Source organism: Microcaecilia unicolor, chromosome 10, assembly GCF_901765095.1.
Source record: "Microcaecilia unicolor chromosome 10, aMicUni1.1, whole genome shotgun sequence".
NCBI lineage: Eukaryota > Metazoa > Chordata > Amphibia > Gymnophiona > Siphonopidae > Microcaecilia > Microcaecilia unicolor.
In genome coordinates, this window is record NC_044040.1 from 181618779 (window position 1) to 181639515 (window position 20737).

The following is a 20737-nucleotide window of genomic DNA, read 5'->3' on the forward strand; positions in this document are numbered from 1 at the left end:
AGATTAAATATTTATTTTCTGGGGAAGCAAAGTTGGCAAGAGACTGACGGGTGAACACTAATTAGTCAAAACTGGATTGCCTTTCTAAGTTAAAGAAAGACTTTTGGTTACATAGAGAGTCTCCAATACATTGCAGAATCTGGGGTTAATATCTCAGCAAAATCTTGGAGTAGAGGTGTGGCCTATTGGTTAGTGCAGTGGGTTGAGAAACCTGGGGAGCTGGGTTTATTCCCACTACAGTTCCTTGTGACACTGGGTAAGTCACTTAACTCTCCATTGCTCCAGGGGAACTGGGTTTATTCCCACTGCAGTTCCTTGTGACCCTGGGTAAGTCACTTAACTCTCCATTGCTCCAAGTACAAAATTTAGATTGTGAGCCCATTAGGGGCAGAGAAAGTACATATATATAATGTGTACATTGCTATGTACATCTAGTAGTGCTATAGAAATATTTGCCCTGGTGCTGCATAAAGATAAGCGCATGGGACTAGATTCTGTGCATCACGCCTAAAGATTCAGTGCCAAAATGAATTTCACCTAAGCCCATTCTATAAAGTACGCCTTCATGTAGGCGTACTTTGTAGAATGTCTAAATTTCCACATGGTTTATAGAACACACCAAGCGCCAATCTGCCAATGCCTAAATTATGTGCAGACCATGTGTATTCTATAACCATGCGCATAGATTTTAGAAATGCTCACGACCTGCCCATTCCGCGCCCATGGCCACATCCTCTTTACGCAATACATGTTATAGAATATGCTTAGACTGTTCTTTGCGAAAATTCTAACTAATGCCAATTAGTGCTGATAATTGCTTGTTAATTGGCAATTATCAGTACTGAATGGCTTTTTAACCAATTAGGTTATGCGCATTGTGTCGAACACGCTTGATTTCTGTGGGAAATCTCGGTGCAATATATAGAATATGGGGGGATGACGTGTTTATTTTTGTATCAGATAATCATCGGCTCTGTGTAAGTTATCTATTTGTTAGACCTACTAAAAGGGGTAAAGTTATCCTGCTAATGCTGAAGATACTAGCCATGTAACTTTTGGCCCTGACTTCTTGGAACACTTCCTGGCCTGCTACCTCTTAAATGTCTAACTTTTGGCTGGAAATCTAGATGTCTGTCCAAAATGTATCCATTGGCTACCTCCAAATTTTCAAAAAGAGATATTTATGCAATTAAGTCCAAAGCTAACAGCTTAAATCCTTTTGATTACCGACCCTATTAAGATCAAGTGTTAAAATAACATTTCACCAGGACTGGGAGCAAAAAGTGTAATGGCTCACATAATGAATGTTGAATTCCTTTTTTAGCTCAGTAAATTATATTTTCATATAATAGATGACTATCTTTTGGTTCTGCTTATGGTGGTGTTTCAATAAAAGTATCACAGTATTCGTATTTGAGATGTGCATGAACCCGCATTTAGACATTTGTCTTGCATAAATGTCCAAGTCCCCATTTTATAAAGCTGGGATATGTACGTCTGAAACACAAGTGATTGCAAATGGCAATGGGGGAGCGGACCGAGTGCAGTTTGGCAAGTTCATGGAGGTTTAGTCCCCATTTCAGAAGAGGGTTAAACATCTGTACCCTTAAAGATTGACTTTGGGAATTGCAGTTGCTACCAAGTATGTTTAGGATTTGCGAAACAAGCTGTTATTGAGCAGCACTTCACTGGAGGGATTAGGAGAGGTTGTCCCCTTTGCTCCCCCTCAAATCCAAACTGGCATGGTACTGAAAGGTAATTTTAAAACAATACAGGAACGTAAGACCTTTGAAATAAGAATGATTGAATATTTTGACACCCAACAAACAGGACTTAATAAGGATCTGGGTTTTCTAACTCATTATAAAACATAAAGCTGTATTTCTCTGTTTATTTCTCTGTTTATTACCATCCTCTCACCTACCAACACCCATTCTGTTAGAATATCAATGAAATGATCCCATGCATACCCCTACCCTCCCACTCTGTCAGACTGTCAAAGTAATGCTTTGATGTTTCTCTTATATATACTATCTGCTACCACATTTGCTTATTTCCGATCTGACGAAGAAGGGCAACCTTTGAAAGCTAATCAAGAAATGTATTAAGTTATGTCCAATAAAAAAGGTATCATCTTATTTTCTTTCCCATGTTTTATTTTGTTTGATTTCTATTGATAAACTGGCATGGGAAACCGGTCACTGTAACAGCATTGCGATAATACATGGTTATGTTTCTAAGAACACAAAGATAGCCAGTTATATGTCAGCTTGAACAACATTGATATTTTATACATTTAGGGGTCCTTTTACTAAGTTGCGGTAAAAAGCGGCCTGTGGTAGTGTGGGCACACATTTTAGGCATGTACTGGGCCATTTTTTACCACAGCTGGGAAAAGGGCTTTTTTTTTAATGGGCTGGGAAATGGGCGTGTGCTAAAATTAAAACTAGTGTGCTCCTACTTAAGGCCTGAACCCTTACTGCCATCCATTGACAGTGGTAAGGGCTGACACGCTACCTGCACAGTAACCATATAGTGCACGCCAACTGCTGATCACCGCTGGGAACGCCCTCTGCAGTAGAAAATAGAAAATTATTTTCTACCGTGGGATTTGGCGTGTGCCAAACTCAGAATTACTTAAGTATGTAAGTGATGCCATACTGGGACAGACCCCATACTGGGACAGACCGAAGGTCCAGCAAGTCCAGTATACTGTTTCCAACAGTGGCCAATCCAGGTCACAAGTACCTGGGAAGATCCCAAGACAGTACAAAACATTTTATGCTGCTTATCCCAGAAATAAGCAGTGAATTACCACTGGATGCATGCGTACTAGCCCTCCCGCGTCTTAGTAAAAGGGTCCCTAATTTTTCCAAAATGGATGTTTATGCTACTTGCATCCAGCACATAAATGCCCATTTTTCCATAGTTTAGAACAGGCTCTACATCGGCAGAAGCTGTTCTAAAATACTGGTGAAACTTAAGATGCTCTGACCTGTATATCTCAGTTCCTACTTCTACAATATCTTAAAATGGCATGTTATCTGCTGGATTATATATAGCGCGCCTAGAGATCTGTGCCGAAATCCAGGCATATTCTATAACAATGCTCATAACTTAATTGGCTTAACAAGCAAATCAGCATTGATAACAGCACTTAAGAAATAATGAGCACTAATTGGCAATAATTAGAATTTACATACATAACTCGCTTAAGCGTACTCTATAATGTACTGCACCTAAATTCTAATGTGTGCAGTTCAAAAGGGGTGTGGCTATGGGCAGGGACATGGACATTTCATGGCATTCCAAAATTTATGCATGTAGGTATTTATAGAATATGGCCCACTGCACATAAATCTATGAACAGGGATTTATGCCACATTGTCATTGGTATACATGGATGCACGTAGTTTTAAGTGCTTGGATATCAACTAAGTGTGTTCTATATACTGTGCCTAAATCTAGGCATTGTTTATAGAATATGCTTAGGTGGAAATGTTTACCACATTGGGTTTTTTTAGATGCCATATGTAGAATCTGGCCCTATATGGGTAGCTGTGCCGCTACTTCTACCTGCTTTTTGGGCAACTTAACCAATTGTATTACCTACACTTCTGATGGCTGAATATCAGCCCTTATGTACAGATTATACCCCATTCTGCTGCCTTGCTTTTGAATATTAGCACATTTCAGTTAGATAATTTAAAATTAGAACAATGGCCCTTTTGGCATTCTATTCATGTAAATGTATTGCTTTACATTGTTGATGTCAGGCTGATCATAACATGGGCTTATGAAGATATTCCACAACACAAAAAGAAGAAGGGGGTGGTTCCTAAGTGAGTGGTTTATTATGGACAAGGGCTAAAATTGATGCGACACAGTCCTGCGTTTCGGCATCACATGCACCTGCCTCAGGAGTCAAATATATAGTTTCAGCCATCGTTGATGAATAAAATGTCTGCTAATACAGCATTGCTGGTGAATAAAGCACAAGTGAGCAAGCGTGTATTAGGGGACATTTTTGCTTTACCATCCTTTATTCATGAACTGAGGCTGAAACAATAGACTCCTGAGGCAGGCACATGTGGTGTTGAGTCAATTTTAGTCATTATCCATAATAAACCACTTGCTTGGGAACCACACTGGTCTACTCCTTTCTTCTTATTATTTTTGTCTTGTGGACTGTCGTTAGGAGGATACTTATGCTTTTTTCTTCTTATGAAGATATGCCATGCACATTGTAAAGAAAATGATAGGAAACTGATACAAGAATTGTCCACCATATAATTCGAGTATAAAAATATTCTTCTTTAATAGAAAGTAATTTTATGTAAATGTTCACTGTTTATGATTTGGGGAGAGAAAGCAAGCATGGGGAAATAAAACTTTGAAATCCATTTGGTGGTTTAGGAAACAATGTTGTTCAGTACACGTCATAATGCAAGCTGGAGGAGAGGGGCTAGCTTCATTGTACGCCAACCCATTGTACATATAATGTGATGGTATGCAGAATCATTTTAAATGCATATGATTGCCTTTAGTTAAATATCTTTCAAAATAAACTTCATCTAGAGATACTTTTTTTCATATTGTGCTCATTTGGTTTATCCTAATTTCAAGTTACATTGACGTATGTCACACTGAAGTCACTCCCAAGCTGGTTCTTTGCTGTGCATTTGTATGTGCCGGAATCAGAACGGGCTGGGTTCTGAATGACCAACGTCCCTTGTGGGTGAAGAAGTTCACTTCCTGCTGGTCTACCTTTACTAGCGGTGGAAAGGACTGACCCATCAGGAAGTTCCCATGTAATCTCCGGCTTAGGTATCCCTATTGCAATACAGTTAAGCTGAACAGCTACTCCAGCTGTTGTGTACATGCTTTGAGGTGGTCTGTTTGTAATCCTTGGAGGGTAAGCTATAATCATGACATTGACAACTATTGATGTCTCACCAGCATTGTTCTGAGCCTTACAGATATAGTTGCCTTTATCATGAATATTTGCTTCTCGAATAACTAAAGTACCATTTTCAAACATCATGTATTTACCTGTAATTTGAGGTCTATCTATAATGTAGCCACTTGGGACTATCCAAATGATGTTTGGTTTAGGGACTCCATCAGAAAGACAATGAAGAGACAATGAATCTCCTGTGACACTTACAACTTGTCCTCGTGGATGGGTAAAAATGGAAGGTTCCTGGCCAATTTCCAAAATAATCAGTTTTTCAATATAACCAACCTTATTTCTTGCTGCACAACGATATTTTCCAGCATCATCCCTTGTGGGATTGTAAATGTAAAATGTTCCATTGCTTCTTGTTTGATATCGTGGAAAATTTTGTCCATTGGAAAAATGTGTACCATTAGGTAAGAGCCAGCTTATTTCTGGAGTAGGATTTCCATTAGCAGAGCAGTTTAATATGCTGACTTTTCCAGGTCTTGCTATTATTTTTTCATTGAATGGGTTTTTGAACATTGGTCGTCGTAGCATGTCTACAGCTTCCAACTGAACCACCAACACACTTTCCCCTCCGTCACTACGAGCCACACAGATAAATTCTGCAGTGTCTGAAGCTCTTACATTGCGGATTTCTAATGTCCCATTTTTATGCACCACGATTCTGCTTCCATAGTAAGGAGCTGTTAAGAAAATGTTATCTGGCATAATCCACATAATTTCAGGTGGAGGTGTCCCTTCTGCTCTGCAGTCAATCAGCTTCTTTGCGTGCTTCACAGCCGTGTCTTTGATTATAGTTTTGTTTGTGTACAAACCATTGATTAAGGGTGGTTTGGAGATCACTTCTAATTTATAAAGTTTTGTGTCATCCCCAGCAGAATTGCGAGCTACACACATGTATTCACCAGCATCCAAAAGTTTCACTTTAGTGATTGACAAGGAGCCATTGACATGGAAAAGGTATCTATCATTAGAAGCTGTAATCACATCACTAGAAGGGAGCAGCCAGAATATCTTTGGTTTTGGCTCTCCAACTGCTTCACAATCGAACAGTGCAGTATTTCCAGCTTTTACTTTAGAAAGTGTCCTGTAATTCTCTCCTATTTGTGGTGCTGTTGCAACCACACTTATGTGCACCTTCATTTCGTCTTTTCCTAATGTATTTTTGGCATAGCAGGTATAGTCACCCTCCTCATTTTTCCCTACCTTGTTAAGGTAGAGTGTTCCATTTTCAAAGAGAACATATCTTCGAAATCTACGTCCGTTATCATCAGCTTGAAGAACATTGTTTATCATTGTCCCATCAGGTAAACTCCAGGATATTTCTGGTGATGGTGACCCAGAAGCTTTGCAGTCCACTTTAAAGTCTTTCCCATATGGTACCTGTTTTCTGAAATATTGCTTTTGGTCTATTTTTGCAGGTCTCATCCAAACGCTGACTTTCATCAGTATTAGGTCATCTCCAATGTGGTTTCTTGCCACACATATATAGTCACCTGCATCTTTTTCTGTAACAGACTCAATGAGCAGTGAGCCATTTGAATAAACATGGATTCGACTTCCCATTCTGAGAAAAGAAATGGAGAAATTCAATGCATTATTTTGTTGAATGATAAACATGAAAAGCATGTAAGTGGCAAAAACTAAAAAAAAGTGTCCTTAAGAGTTTTTCTATTATAATTCATATAACTAACACAAACTTGTAAATTAATAATTTGGAAGACCAAAGCAAGATAATCTGTATAAGAACTGATAGTTAGCTTCTACAAAAGAAGAGTATGGCGAAATATGATTGAGACGTACTCCTGAATTCTACATATGGCGCCCAGATTTGTGTGCCTGAGATGCACATGCAAATTAATTGAATAATGAGCTCTGAACCATCAATAATTGGGTGCTAACAAGGGGGCAGACTGACTATTTGGGCAACCAGGAAGTGCTCGAGGGCCCAGGGGCTCTCCCCCTTCACCACCGCCAGCCCCTGAGCCTTGGTGCACCCTCCCCAGTCCCACCTTGATCTAGTGGTTAAATTGAACCCAGATATTCAATGCCGGGCCATTTCTGGAAACTGGCATTGACTATCCAGTTTTATTGTTGGCCACCAGCCAATAACCGGTTAAGCCAATATTCAGCGCTAGCCATTGACTAGTGTATAAAGATAGGACAGCTATTTATACGGTCCTATTTATGTGCTAACCTTACTTGGTTAGCACTGAACATTTGGTCCTAAGTGTGACCCACCCCTGGAACACCCCTGAGATAGCCGGCTCCTGGTTATGCACTAACTATGAACATTCCGCAGAGAAAACTGATTCTCTCCCGCTGAATATTCACGGATAACTGGTTATGTGAAATTTAACAGGTCAGCGGCTATTGTCGACTGGTTAAATCGTTGCGAATATCGGGCCCTGTGATTGATTTTCTGTTCTATGTTTTTCTCCTCCTTTCTTCAGTCATCCCTTCCTTATTCACCATTTCATTTTTTTCATTTACAGTTTGAGATATATAAAGGACCTTGTTCTAAGGTTAAAAACCACTACCGCGGGGCACATTCAGGCATTCTGCAGTAGATTTGGCATCTGTGCACGCTTCCCATGTGCTGGGGGCATGGTTGGAGGAAGAGAGTAGGTGTGCCCAGCACTAATCAGTGCAGCTCCATTGCCACACACTAACTTATTAGCACATGGTTAGAGCGTGAGGCCTTACCGCCTAGAAAATAGGTGTGTTTAAGGGCTCACGCACTAATGGGAAAATTAGCGTGTGGCTATTATTGCAGAAATGGAAAATGTGGGCATTTTATAGTTGTGCTAAAAGTGACCTCAGCATGCGAGAAACCCATGAGCGCAGGCCATTTTCTAATGCAGCTTAATAAAAGGGCTCCTTAGTCTTGAAGGGTTCTGTAGTTCATTTGACTAGCTTTTCTAAACAAACTGTAGGCTAACAGAGGGGTCCTTTTACCAAGCTGCAGGAAAAAGGGCCCTGCCCACTCTGTGATCTGTATGCTACTATGACCAAGTCAGGACCTAGAGAGCACAGACTGAAATGAGCCTTGCAAACACAAGGAAAATGATATTTTTGGCTAATTACCCATAATTCTAGCTGTCAGAAGTTCTCAATTTTCCCTCAGTCTCTCTTGCACTGATGTAGAACTGAAGTATTATTTTTCCTTTAGTTCTCTTCTCCTCCCTAGCAGCCAACAACAAGCTACAAACTCTTTACCATGAAAGAGTACATTTAAATTTAGGCATCTAGAGGGCACCTATGTGGTACCCATTTTATAAAGGAAAGGAGATGCCTACTTTCCTTTATAGAATACTAGCATAACAGGTTACATCCAGATCCAGATGTGCCCTCAAGTAAGAGTTGACTCCTGATGACCACACAATGAGAGACCCCTCTCATGATTTTCTTGGCATGATACAGGAGTGATTGGCCATTGCCGTCTCCTGAGGCATTGAGAGTTAAGTGACTTGACCAAGGCAACAGGTTAGATATACATGTATAATTTATGTCAGCCATAGTGCTGGTGTAAGTGCTTGCAATAAAACTGTTGAAAGATACACATAAATGATAATATTCTATAATTTATGTGCATAACTGTATAGCCCACCCATGATCCACCCAATCACTGTCCATGTGTACGCCCACCCTTCCAACTAATGTTAGGTACCTGTTTATAAAAGAGTACATAGTCAGGTTCTTGGCATTCACATGCACCTGTCCACACATGTGAATATATACTGGCATTCTAATCATTTAGGTGCATATTTAATGTGTAAATGTTTGTAACATCTTTATAACATGAGCCCCATAGGCACCAGAAATGCAGTGGAGCGGAGGAGTAGCCTAATGGTTAGTGCAGCAGCCGGAGACCCTAGGGAACTAGGTTCAATTCCCACTGCAGCTCCTTGTGGCTCAGGGAAAGTTACTTAGGGGGCCCTTTTACTAAAGGGTTGCCGTGTGGCAACTCAGAACTACTGCTGGTCCAACATGGATGCTGGCAGTAGTTCCACCCCCAATGTGTGCCATTTTCAGCACTAGCAGAATATTGAAAACATTTTTCCACAGGGGTTTACCCAGCAGTGTCGTGCGCTGCCCAGTTACAGTCGGGTTAGCATAGGAGCCCTTACCGCCATCTCAATGGGTGGCGGTAAGTGCTCCCCACCCCAAAAAAATGGGTGCATGGCAAGTGTGAATTTACTGTACGACCATTTCATTTTTGGCTATTTTTACCCGCTGCGGTGAAAGGGGCCCTCACACATGGCAAAAACTAGTGGACGGCTCCTTTTATCACAGTTTAGTAAAAGGGCCCCTTAACCCTCCATTGCTCCAGGTACAAAATAAATACCTGTAGATAATATGTAAACCATAAGTACTAAGTATCGCCATGCTGGGACAGACCAAGGGTCCATCGAGCCCAGCATCCTGTCACCGACAGCGGCCAAAAGAACAAGCTAATTGTCTCGCCCATCCTAGAAATACTGTATTCCCTCATCCATTCAATAACATTCTATGGCTTTTTCCTCCAGGAAGCCGTCCAACCCTTTTTTGAAGTCCGCTAAGTTAACCGCCTTAACCACCTTTTCCGGCAGTGAATTCCAGAGTTTAACTACGCGTTGAGTGAAGAAATATTTCCTCTGATTCGTTTTAAATTTACCACACTACAGCTTCATCACATGCCCCCTTGTCCTAGTATTTTTGGAAAGCGTAAACAGACGCTCCACATCGACCCGTTCCATTCCACTCATTATCTTACAGACCTCTATCATATCTCCCCTCAGCTGCCTTTTCTCCAAGCTGAAGAGCCCCAGCCTCTTCAGCCTATCCTGATAGGGAAGCCATCCCATCCCCTGTATCATCTTTGTCGCCCTTCTGTGCACCTTTTCCAGTTCCACTATGTCTTTTTTGAGGTGCGGCGACCAGAATTGAACACAATACTCGAGGTGCGGTCGCACAATGGAGCGATACAACGGCAGAATAATATCCATATTTTTGTTTTCCATCCCTTTCCTAATGATACCCAACATTCTATTTGCTTTCCTAGCCGCAGCAGCACATTGAGCAGAAAGGCAGTATATCAAGTCTCATCCTCTATTCCTATGTCAATAACAATATTCTGGCTATGCACTGCTCCAGAACCTGGAAGGAAGATGAGTAGACTGAGACAAAACAATGTAGTCCAAAGAAAACAAATTATTAAATAAGAAGCAACACTACAGGGACCAAGTTTCAACCTTCCTGGGCTGCATCAGGGGCCAATAACACCAAACTGCTGTAGGATTGCAATTAACACCAAGTCTGATTAAATGTCTTTCTCCCTCGATAGTGAATTTTGTTGTTAGTCAACTTAAGTGTTTTACCTCTCCTATGTTACTGCTTAGTTAATACATTTTTCTGTAGACCGATTGCCTCTTAGTTTTCCAAGTATAATCCAGAACCAGAAACCTAAATGTGATGGCATGTGAATTGAAGATGGATGCACACATGGGTGGAGGGTGAATGAAGTGCACAGTTACACATGGTAAGTTTTATAAAATACTATAATTTATGTATATTTTCAGTCATTTCAGTACAAGTTTTTACACCAGCTGCATGACTGATGAAAGTGCTCGTGCCTAAAATATAAAGCATATAAACAAGCTTTATCTGAGATTCACACTTGTAAAGATAACTTACCTTAAGAATTGGTAAAGAATTTTAAATAAAGAATTCATAAAAGAAAAAAATCAAAAAGTTAAAAAGGGTCCATAAAGAATTATGGTGCTAACTTTGGCACAGAGTGTTAATGAAGAACACTTTCTGATGATCCAACGTATACATAAATAGATATTTACTGTCGTTTGGTATCTGGGTTAAGTTTTGTCTGTGTCTAAAATATAGGTACGCATTGTCATTGCTACCCTTGTAGTCTATTAAGGAAAGTAAGTTCCTAGTTCCCTTTCTCGAATAGGCCTCAAGTAAGCACCTAATTATAGGAACCTCTTTATAGAATTGTCCTCATGGAGTAATTTTATAAAGTGCCCTTTTGCTAAAGCACATTAAGCACTTAACAGGCTTGTACACAATCGTGCTAAAGCAATTCGCAGTCTCTTCTCTGTTTTATGGACTTTTTATGAATTTTCCTGTGAGGGGGTGTGCATGGGCAGAAAATGGGTGTAGAAGAATTAGCCATCTAGCGCATTAAAATTAAAGCATGCTAACCGGCTAACACAGAATAAACAGGGGAGTATTTTGCGCATTAGTTCTTGTCAAGTAGTATGAGCTAAAAATAGAAGGCACACCTCCAAAAGGTGCTGCACTAAATCTGAGCTTAGCGTGAGGTATAATGCTTCCTAGAACAGTGTTTTACTTGCTCAAGTAGGCGCTTATTAAATCGCCTTGCACATGCATGTATCAATGTAGGCTCTAGGACAACATGATAAAGGGGTAGACATTTCCATTTGTGGAGGATAGGCACAGTGGAGAGCAGGATAAGCACTTAATTTATGAGATGCATAAAGTAAGTGTGATTCGTATTGGCATATTCATGCAAAGTTACCAGGACACAGGTACAGGAGCTTCCGGGATGGCACAAAAGCACCTCTGTTAGGTTTATAAACTATGATCAAATCACCCTCACCATTTCAAACTACTACTTTAAAAAAATGATGATTTTATGATTTTTTATGACCCATCATAACACGGAGTACGTACCTTGGAAATTAAGGTGGTCTTTTACTATGCCATGGGAGCATTTTTAGCTCGCGGTAGAAATTAAACGCTGAGATGCCCAATGGGCGACTCGGCGTTTACCACCAACTATCTATCTATCTATCTATCTACTAATCATTTCTATAGCACTACAAGGCATACGCAGTGCTGTACACCATACACAGAAGACAGTCCCTGCTCAAAGAGCTTATAATCTAGATAAGACAGGTAAACAGAACAATTAAGGGTAAGGGAATAAAGAGGTGAGGACAAAGGACAGGGTAAGTGAGTTAAGAGTCGAAAGCAGTGGTAAAGAGGTGGGTTTTGAGTTTGGACTTGATTTCTACCACGAGCTAAAAATGCTACCATGGCTTAAGGAATGGCCCATTTGCTCTCTGTTATGATGGCCATATAAAATTTTAGGGCCTGATATTCAACCAGCGGTATAAGCATTTTGTTGACTTCCACTGGTGTTATGCCCAGACATTCAATGCTGGGCCTTGTCCGGGCTCCAGCATTGAACTTCAGGGTTTCCATAGCCAGTTAATGCATAGTTTAAGTGTGATATTCAGCACTTAACTGGGGCTACAGCATAAAGATTTATGTGGTCCTATTTATGTGGGTTCCCTGCCTGGTTAAGGGCTGAATATTGGCACTTAACCGGCCAAGTGTTGACTCTGCCCCCAGAACACCCCTAAAATAGGAGTGGCCTAGTGGTTAGAGTGGTGGACTTTGGTCCTGGCGAACTGGGTTCGATTCCCACTGCAGGCACAGGCAGCTCCTTCTGACTCTGGGCAAGTCACTTAACCCTCCATTGCCCCAGGTACAAATAAGTACCTGTATATAATATGTAAGCCGCATTGAGCCTGCCATGAGTGGGAAAGCGCGGGGTACAAAACAAAATAGCCAGTTCAGTGCTAACAGGTTATTTTCAACAGCATTAACCAGTTAAATGCTGCTGAAAATTAGTGGTTAGCCCTGAATATGCAATTTAACTGGCCAGGAACCGTTTCTGGAAGGTTTAACGGCTTTGAATATTGACCCCATAATTTTAAACAAGTTTTTTTCACCTGGTGTGGAATTTGGGATTGGCTCATTTTTGAGACCTTTAGAAAATATGCAAAATAAATGCATCTATGTGGCTTGGCCTGATAATGCCTGATAATGCACCCTGCTGCCAAAATTCTCCTCAACTTCCTGTCTAGGAGTCCTGGCTGTTGATCACCATCTGGTTGAATGTTCTCTGGAATGAATGTGTTTTTTTTCTGGAATTCTTTTCTATTTTTCATATTTTAGTTTTAATTGTAAATTGCCTAGATTTGGTTGCAACTAAGATTGTTGATCAAGGACATTTCAAAATAAACTTAAACATGACAACATTTATTTTGAAAACAAACACCTCTGTTACAAAGAACTGATCTTACCTGTGCCACTGGTCTACCACTGCTTTGGAAGGTAACCTCCACATTATCCTGGGCTTGGGTTCTCCGGAAGCAGAACATTTCAGAAGTAACTTGTCACCATAATTCAATTCAGTAGTTTTTGGAGATGCTGTTAAAATTCGGGGAGCTTTATCCTGCACTTCCACCATTATATGTACCACCCTCCTCTCAGACCCCGTTGAGCTAGTAGCAATGCATTCGTATTTTCCACTGTCGGAGGCAGCCAGGTTTCTGATGTAAAGTGTTCCATTAGCAAACAGAAATAACTTTGCATTTATGAATTGCAAAGGCTTTACTTCTGTTCCATCAAAGAGTACCCAACGAACAGTGGGCTGAGGATTTCCTTGAGCAGTGCAAGGGATTTTCAAACTCTCCCCCAAGTTACCTGTAACCTGCTGTCTTTTGTCTTCCACAATAATAGGAGGTGCAGCAATTACTTGCATTTTTACAGTTAGAATGTCTGAGCCAGCAGGGTTGATGGCCACACATTTGTAAAGCCCTCGATCATAAACTGTCACTTGTTTGATTATTAAAGTGCCACCTGGTTTCACGATTGCATGATGGTTTCCGGAAGAAAATTCAGAGACCAGGGTTTTGTTGGCAAGAATCCAAGAAATGGTAGGGCTTGGTCTTCCTTCAGCTGTGCACTTCATCTCAACTTGATTACCTGAGTGAACTGTAATCTCCTTCATTCTACCTTCCAGAATCCTCGGGGGGTAAGCCACCACAGAAAGAGTGACCAGGAGATGGTCGGAGCCATGCCGGTTGGTTGCCACACACAGGTACTGTCCACGATCCTGCATGCTGATGCTCTGGATAGACAGGGTCCCGTTAGCAAATACTTCCAGGTTGCTGCCACGCCTGCTTTTCGAAGTAGTAGTTTCTAGTAAAATAATGAAATTTATAGTTTTTATTTCACTATGTGCATTTTCAATTAAAAAAACAAACAAACAATATCTGCACAGGATGCCTAAAAATAATCAGGCCAGCATTCAAAAGCACTTCTCCAGATAACAACACTTGTGGTGCAATCTCATGGTGCAATCAGTAAGTAGGTCACTTGTCTGATGTGCCCATGACACAGCCTGAGTTTGAATCTGACATTGGAATTTCTGTCTGGTAGCTCGCCTCTGGCCAACTTAGCTATCCATCCACTTCAGTCGGTAATAACAGGAGATTGAAAAGCACTTATCCAGATAACAGCACTTGCACTTGCAGATAAGTGCTGCTGACCAGGATATTCAGCAAGACCATCCGGATAGTGCCTCTGCATATCTTTACCTCCCAACTCAATAAACTCTCCGTATACTGCCTATGAATATCCCTATAGTCCGATCCAGCAGACTATCTGGATAGTGCCTGTGAATATCCCTACAGGCCAACTCAGCAAGCTCTCCGGATAGTGCACCTGAATAATCCAACAGGCCGACTCAGCAGACTATCCGGATAGCGCCTGCGAAAATCCCTACAGACTGACTCAGCAAGATTATCCAGCCTATGAATATCCGTACAGTCGGGTATATATGGGTGCTCAAGACCCAGCACTGCCCACAATGGGGCTTCTTTCTTTCTTCCTTTACAGGACTTTCCTATACCACTCTTGCTGACGGGCAGAGCAGAGTGATGTACAGAATGCAAAAGGAAACAGGAAAGGAACTCCATTAAAATATAGAAAAGCGATCAGTCACACCAGGGATGTAATAAGAGAAGGGGCAATTAGAGAGGGGGGAGAAGGGAGATGGAGGTGGGCAAACCTAAACTTATACAGCTGGTAATTCAATCACACTGTTCGTTCATAAGCTATTTGAAAAAGCCAGGTTTTAAGTTCTGTCCTAAAATTTCTGAAAGACAGATTACTATGGAGAATTAGAGGAAGACTATTCCTAGTATGGAGTGCTAAGAAAAAGGCACTACGACGTATTTGTTCCAAGTAGGCAAGTCTCGGGCTGGGCAGAACTAGATGATGGTTGTTCAGAGAACATAAAGACCTAGTGGGACAGTAGGGGATAGTAAGTGATGTGCCCAATCTTCAGGCTTTAAAAGTGAGAATAGCAATTTTAAATGTGATTTGCTGTTTGACAGGGAGCCAGTGATATTGTATCAGTAAACGTGTAGTGTAGTTGAAACGATGGGCACAGCACAATAATCTAATGGCTGTATTTTGAAGTTTTTGGAGTTTCTTTAGTGTACATAATTACCTAAGCAATGCCACACTGGGAAAAGACCAAGGGTCCATCGAGTCCAGCATCCTGTCCACGACAACGGCCAATCCAGGCCAAGGGCACCTGGCGAGCTTCCCAAACGTACAAACATGCTATACATGTTATTCCTGAAATTGTGGATTTTTCCCAAGTCCATTTAGTAGCGGTTTATGGACTTGTCCTTTAGGAAACCGTCTAACCCCTTTTTAAATTCTGCCAAGCTAACCGCCTTCACCACTTTCTCCGGCAACGTATTCCAGAGTTTAATTATGCGTTGGGTGAAGAAAAACTTTCTCCAATTTGTTTTAAATTTACTACATTGTAGTTTCATCGCATGCCCGCTAGTCTTAGTATTTTTGGAAAGCGTGAACAGATGCTTCACATCCACCTGTTCCACTCCACTCGTTATTTTAGTACTGGGTAAGCCTGCACAAACTACATTACAATAGTCCAGGCGGGAAGTGAAGAAAGAAAGGACCAGTGCATGAAAATGTTGAGTGTCAAAGAGGTGGTGAATTGCTATTTGCCCCACAAATTGTGCCACCCTAGGTGAATGCAAAGTCTGCCTAGTGATCAGCATCTTTTAAGCACTTAGCTCCCTTTAGGTTTCTCAGTGGCCTTTGCTGATGTTTTATTTATTTATTTATTTATGTATGGTAAGGGTAAAAGACATAAACAGAAAGTTTTATTGTGTTCTTTCAAGCATTGTAACAGTCATAAATTCCAGCCAAAGCCTATTGCCTAGCTTATGACCTCAACCCTGTGACTAAAAATGACTGCTGGATACACTTTTACCATAGATGCATCAAAAAAGCTAGTTGAGAAAACATAGTAAATAGACATAAAAGGAAGTTTACCTGAAGAGATTTTAGTCCAGTGTATTGTCGGTAGGGGATTGCCAGTGGCTTCACATGGTAGGAAAGCATCTGAATTAGTCATTACTGTAAAACTTGCTGTATTTCCACCTATAATCCTGGGTTTTGCTGCTCTGTTCCTAGAGAAGGACTCTAAGGTAAGGAAGTTCGTGGTTGTCATTTCCTGATTTGCTGTTGTCTTGGTCCGAGGTACGAGTGCATTTTCCTTGCCTTTGCTAAGCTGAGGGGTATAGCTAGTATAACTCTGGGGTGACTTAAGTGTTGTGAGCGTATTTATAGTTAGAGTTTTCCCTCTCTCTGTGGTTTCTGGTGCCACCTTGTGCCAGAACTTATTCTCCCGTTGCAGGGAGGAATTGCTTTTTCTAAGAGATAGTTGTGGTGTTACTGTCCTTATGGACGCTAAGGGGGTAGGGTGCTGTATTTTAGGGTAGTGCATATGTGTTGTTGCAGAAGGAGATATTATTCTTGTCATTAAATCAGGTGCAAGGGTAGACAGAGATTTTGGTGTATGCTGCAATGTTTTATGTTTATCTTTTGTGTGATTGTCCCTATTTGTAGACTTTCCAATGGTAGCTTGAATTTTTTCAGTAGACAACCACACAGATGGTTCAGTCACTGCAGTGGGCAAGGATAGAGTGTTTGTATTACTCTTAGAGAGTGGTGACATTGCTTGCATGGTTGTGATTTCTTTTTCTTTAGTAAGAATATGATGTGATGTATAGGGCGAAGCTGTTTTAGATGTAGCACCTGGTAATGTCGGAGTAGTCCTGTATATGTTTTCCATTATGGTCAAAAGCTGTGGGATAGATGTACTTGAAATTGTGCTGGAGTTACCAGGAGGATATGTGGCAGGTCCTAGTGTGGTGAACTCATTTAAATTTTGATCTGATACTGGAATGGGAGGAGATCTGTACATTGATGAGGTGCTGGGAGTTCTCAGAATTGTGGTAATTCTTTGCAGGATTTTAGTCTTCTTCCTTGGTCTCTTTCTCTTCAACCCCTTTCTTTTTGCTGGGCTTGGCAACTTGAAGGTGCTGTTTGTAAAAGCTGTGGTAGAGATTTTAGCAGAAGTTATAGTATCTGTAGAAGCAGGTATTGGTGTTTCTTCAATTGTTTGACTTGCAATGGATGCATTCCTGAATGATTGAGTTAGAGGGAAGGAATGTGTAATACGTAGAGGTGTAAGAGGACTGGGTGTTGTGGTAATAATGTGGTCTTGAATCGGAGAGTTGGTTAGAGGGATAGATGTACTAGTTTGATTTGTAATCCTTGTTTGAGTTGGCAAATATGAGGTAAAATCTCCAGTTTCCAGTAGTTGACTTTTAGATGATAAGCTTGCCGTAGACGATGTTGATGCTATTGCAGTTGTTTGTGCCTTTAGTTTTCTTAAAGACTTTAAGATTTCCTTTTGAATATCATTTCCTCCAAAGAGTCGGTTCCAGGGAATTTTCCCTTTTACAGTTTTGGAGGATGTTCTGGTTTTTGGAGTCACCGCGGGTTTCAAATCCAAGTATGTCTTGTCCTCACTAGCCAATATTGTTGTCAGAACATTATCAGTAGTGGCTGCCTGATATTTAACAGTTGTTGGTGATCTTCTAGCAAATGATTGAGTTATGTCAGAGTATGATGGGGATAAGGATATGGTCGACTCTGCTGTTTGAGCTATCTCAGTGGTAGGCTGTGGCGTCTTGACATAAGCATGTGTTGCTGTTGCAGCTGTACTGTCTGTCAATTTCCTCCTGAACATGTGAGCTGTTGCTGCTGGCTGCACAGATGGTATGTTTTGATTGACTGCTTTTAGAGATATGCCATGTGTAGAGCTTGGAATGGACACAGAGAGAGGAGAATTACTGGCAGAATCTTTTGTGCTGAGCTCTGTAGCCAAAGACACAATGGTACTTGCCTTCGTGAATTCCTTTATCTCGGGTCTAGGAAATTTATACCTGTGTTCTTTCATATTTGGGATACGATCGGGTTTAACAATTCGTCTTCTGCCAGAAATTCGTCTTCTCCCATAACGTTGCCTTGCAGTTGGTGTATTTGGGGTAACATCTCTAATTATTTGAATTTGCTGATGTGTGATAATGGTTGATCCTGGGGGCAACCCAGGAGTTATTATTTTTTGTGTACTGTGAAGATAAATGTGACCCAAGTTATTTTTTGGTTCTGTGATTGTCATTACAGATATTTTGTGGCTAGCTGATGTTTCATTATGAGAATGAGTAATTACACTGTGCTTGCTTTCTGTGGGTGGATCTTTTGTCACATGCTTTGTTGGTTTTGCAGGAATGATTTTGAAAGGTTCATTTCTTCCCCCAGCATGCTTAAGCCTCTTTGTCGAGCTAATGTATTTTGATGTACTAAACAATATACTAGAAGGTGTTGGTGTCCTTTGGTTAAGTATTTTGTATGTCTTAGTTGCCAGAGTTGGACTTATGGGAGAGATTCTTGGTAGCATAGTTGTTAGTGCTATGCCTGTTGCATCTCTACTTGTAGTTTTTTCTTCAGGCTTTTTAGATGTGATGATATGTGGGCTAATTATTGGTGATGGTTTCTCGCTAGTAATGCCCACAGTTGTTTTGGTCTCCAGAGTACCTGTTGATTCAGATTCTGGAGTCACTGTACTAATAGTTGGCATTTTTGTTGTTAATATCATAAACTCCTCTTCTGTTGATAGGAGATCATCCCCAGATGGTTGTTCATCTTCTCTGGTTATTTTTGTCAAGCGGTTTGTAAGTCCCACTTGTGTGACTGATGTGGAATTTTCTTTTATGTCTGGTGCTACTGTGTTCTGTTTGCTTTTTTCTAAAAATGCTGCCCATTGCTGTGGGTCAATTCGTCTTGAGTGATTAAATTGTCTTTTCTGCCCCCAGAGCCGTCGACTTCCTTTATGTATTCTTGTTTTGTACATGATTTCTCTATTGTTGCTTCTCATAATTTCGGTCTGACTTGGCTGTCTGTTTCTAGGAATTGAAACTGTAGATGGTTGACTTACATGTTTTTCAGCAGCCAGTGCATTTTTATGTTTTGTTACATCCTCTAGTTCTTCATTACCAGAACCACCATTTTCTTCATCTTCTACTAAACCTGTTTCCTTATTTTTTGGATTATTTTCATTCGCTTCCGTTAATACTTCATAGACCAAAATATCATGACCATATTGATTGGCTGCTACACATCTAAAATATCCTCTATCTTGGTTTGTAAGTTCTTGTATTTTTAACGTACCATTTGGGAAAACTTGTTTACCTTTTGAGGACTGGTGAAGCACAGTGTGATCTGGTAAAACCCAATTTATTGATGCACCTGGGCTACCAATAGACAGGCATGGAAGGTTAAGTTTATCACCAATAAATGGTGAAAGATGAGCACCATTTATATGATTGTGTTCCACATCAGCATCAAGCACAGTAATCCGAAAAGTTAAGATATCGGCATCCTTATAATTAGTGCCTATACAGTGATAAAGTCCAGTGTCAAAAATATCAGTAGCCCATAATGTGAGTTTTCCACTTTTACTGATTGTGATTTTTCCTCCTTCACTTGCATAAGGAGCTCGTAATTTGCTTCCGTCTGCTAGGATCCACTCAATCATAGGACTGGGTTCTCCAGTGGCCTTGCAATCTAGCTCTACTGTCCCGCCAGCTACAACAGAATGTTCTGTTTGTGTTCTGTTATCTTTTAAAATCATGGTCCAGTATCTTGAAGGGTTTTCATCAGTGTCCGATAATGAGATGCGAGCATCAGTCAAATATTTAATATTCAATGTGTTCAGGGTGGTTGTTGTCCTGTCTAACTGCAGTGTGACCTGGTCTTGCATTAGCCAGATGGGTTCTGCTCTGAATTCAGCTTCAATATTGGTAAAAACATCATCCCCTTCAGAGTTAGTCTGCTTGTATTGGTAACTAATATAAGGGGATTTTGTAAGTAACAGTTCTCTTCTCAGTTTCATTGGGGAATCACTATACATTGCCAGAATGCTCCACAATGGTTGTATTTGATCGTAATCAATATTGCATAAGAGATATGTAAAAACAGATGCTTTTAACACTGTGTGGTCACCTTCATTTTCCAGTGAGATCTGAGAAATGTTTGTGGATTTCTGAACATTACAAAACAGATTTGCTTCATTCCCCATTTGATCTGTCATATTTAAAATGAGTGATCCTAAAGGTGCAATAAAATCCTTGGAAGATACTGAAATAAAATCATCTCCTTCTGGAATGGTGATATTTTTCAGTTTAAGAGAAAAATCTATGGTTGGTTTCATGCAGATCATGTCTGCTGATGGGACCTCAGACAAATTTTTGCCTTTGTATTTCCTGGGATTGGCGCAGGCTGGGCACTGCTGAATACTGGAGTGACCTCTGTCTCTCTTGCATTTTATCACCTCTGGGGGAAAGAAACAGATTGTAAGTTCATTTTATTCTGAAAGTTCAGGAGATAGTCAGCATATAAATGCTACAGAAAAGTGTAAACACTGCTATAGAAAATTTGAGACAAATAATAAAACTGGTCTCGATATGGGAATGTCCACTGACTTCAATCCTATTTTGTCCACCATCT

At 40.6% G+C, this 20737-nt stretch overlaps 1 protein-coding gene across 1 annotated transcript in view; it reads right to left on the reverse strand.

Moving 5' to 3' along the window:
• Nucleotides 1-4214: 4214 nt before the first annotated feature.
• The window catches only part of IGSF10 (immunoglobulin superfamily member 10), a 31957-nt gene continuing 15434 nt past the window's right edge, over nucleotides 4215-20737 (reverse strand). Inside the window, exons 5-7 of the mRNA XM_030216365.1 lie at nucleotides 16154-20563; nucleotides 13078-13978; nucleotides 4215-6530 (exon numbers count right to left, since the gene is read on the reverse strand). Coding sequence (XP_030072225.1) covers nucleotides 4622-6530; nucleotides 13078-13978; nucleotides 16154-20563 — 7220 coding nt within the window. The 3' untranslated portion in view covers nucleotides 4215-4621. The remainder of the gene's footprint in view (nucleotides 6531-13077; nucleotides 13979-16153; nucleotides 20564-20737) is intronic.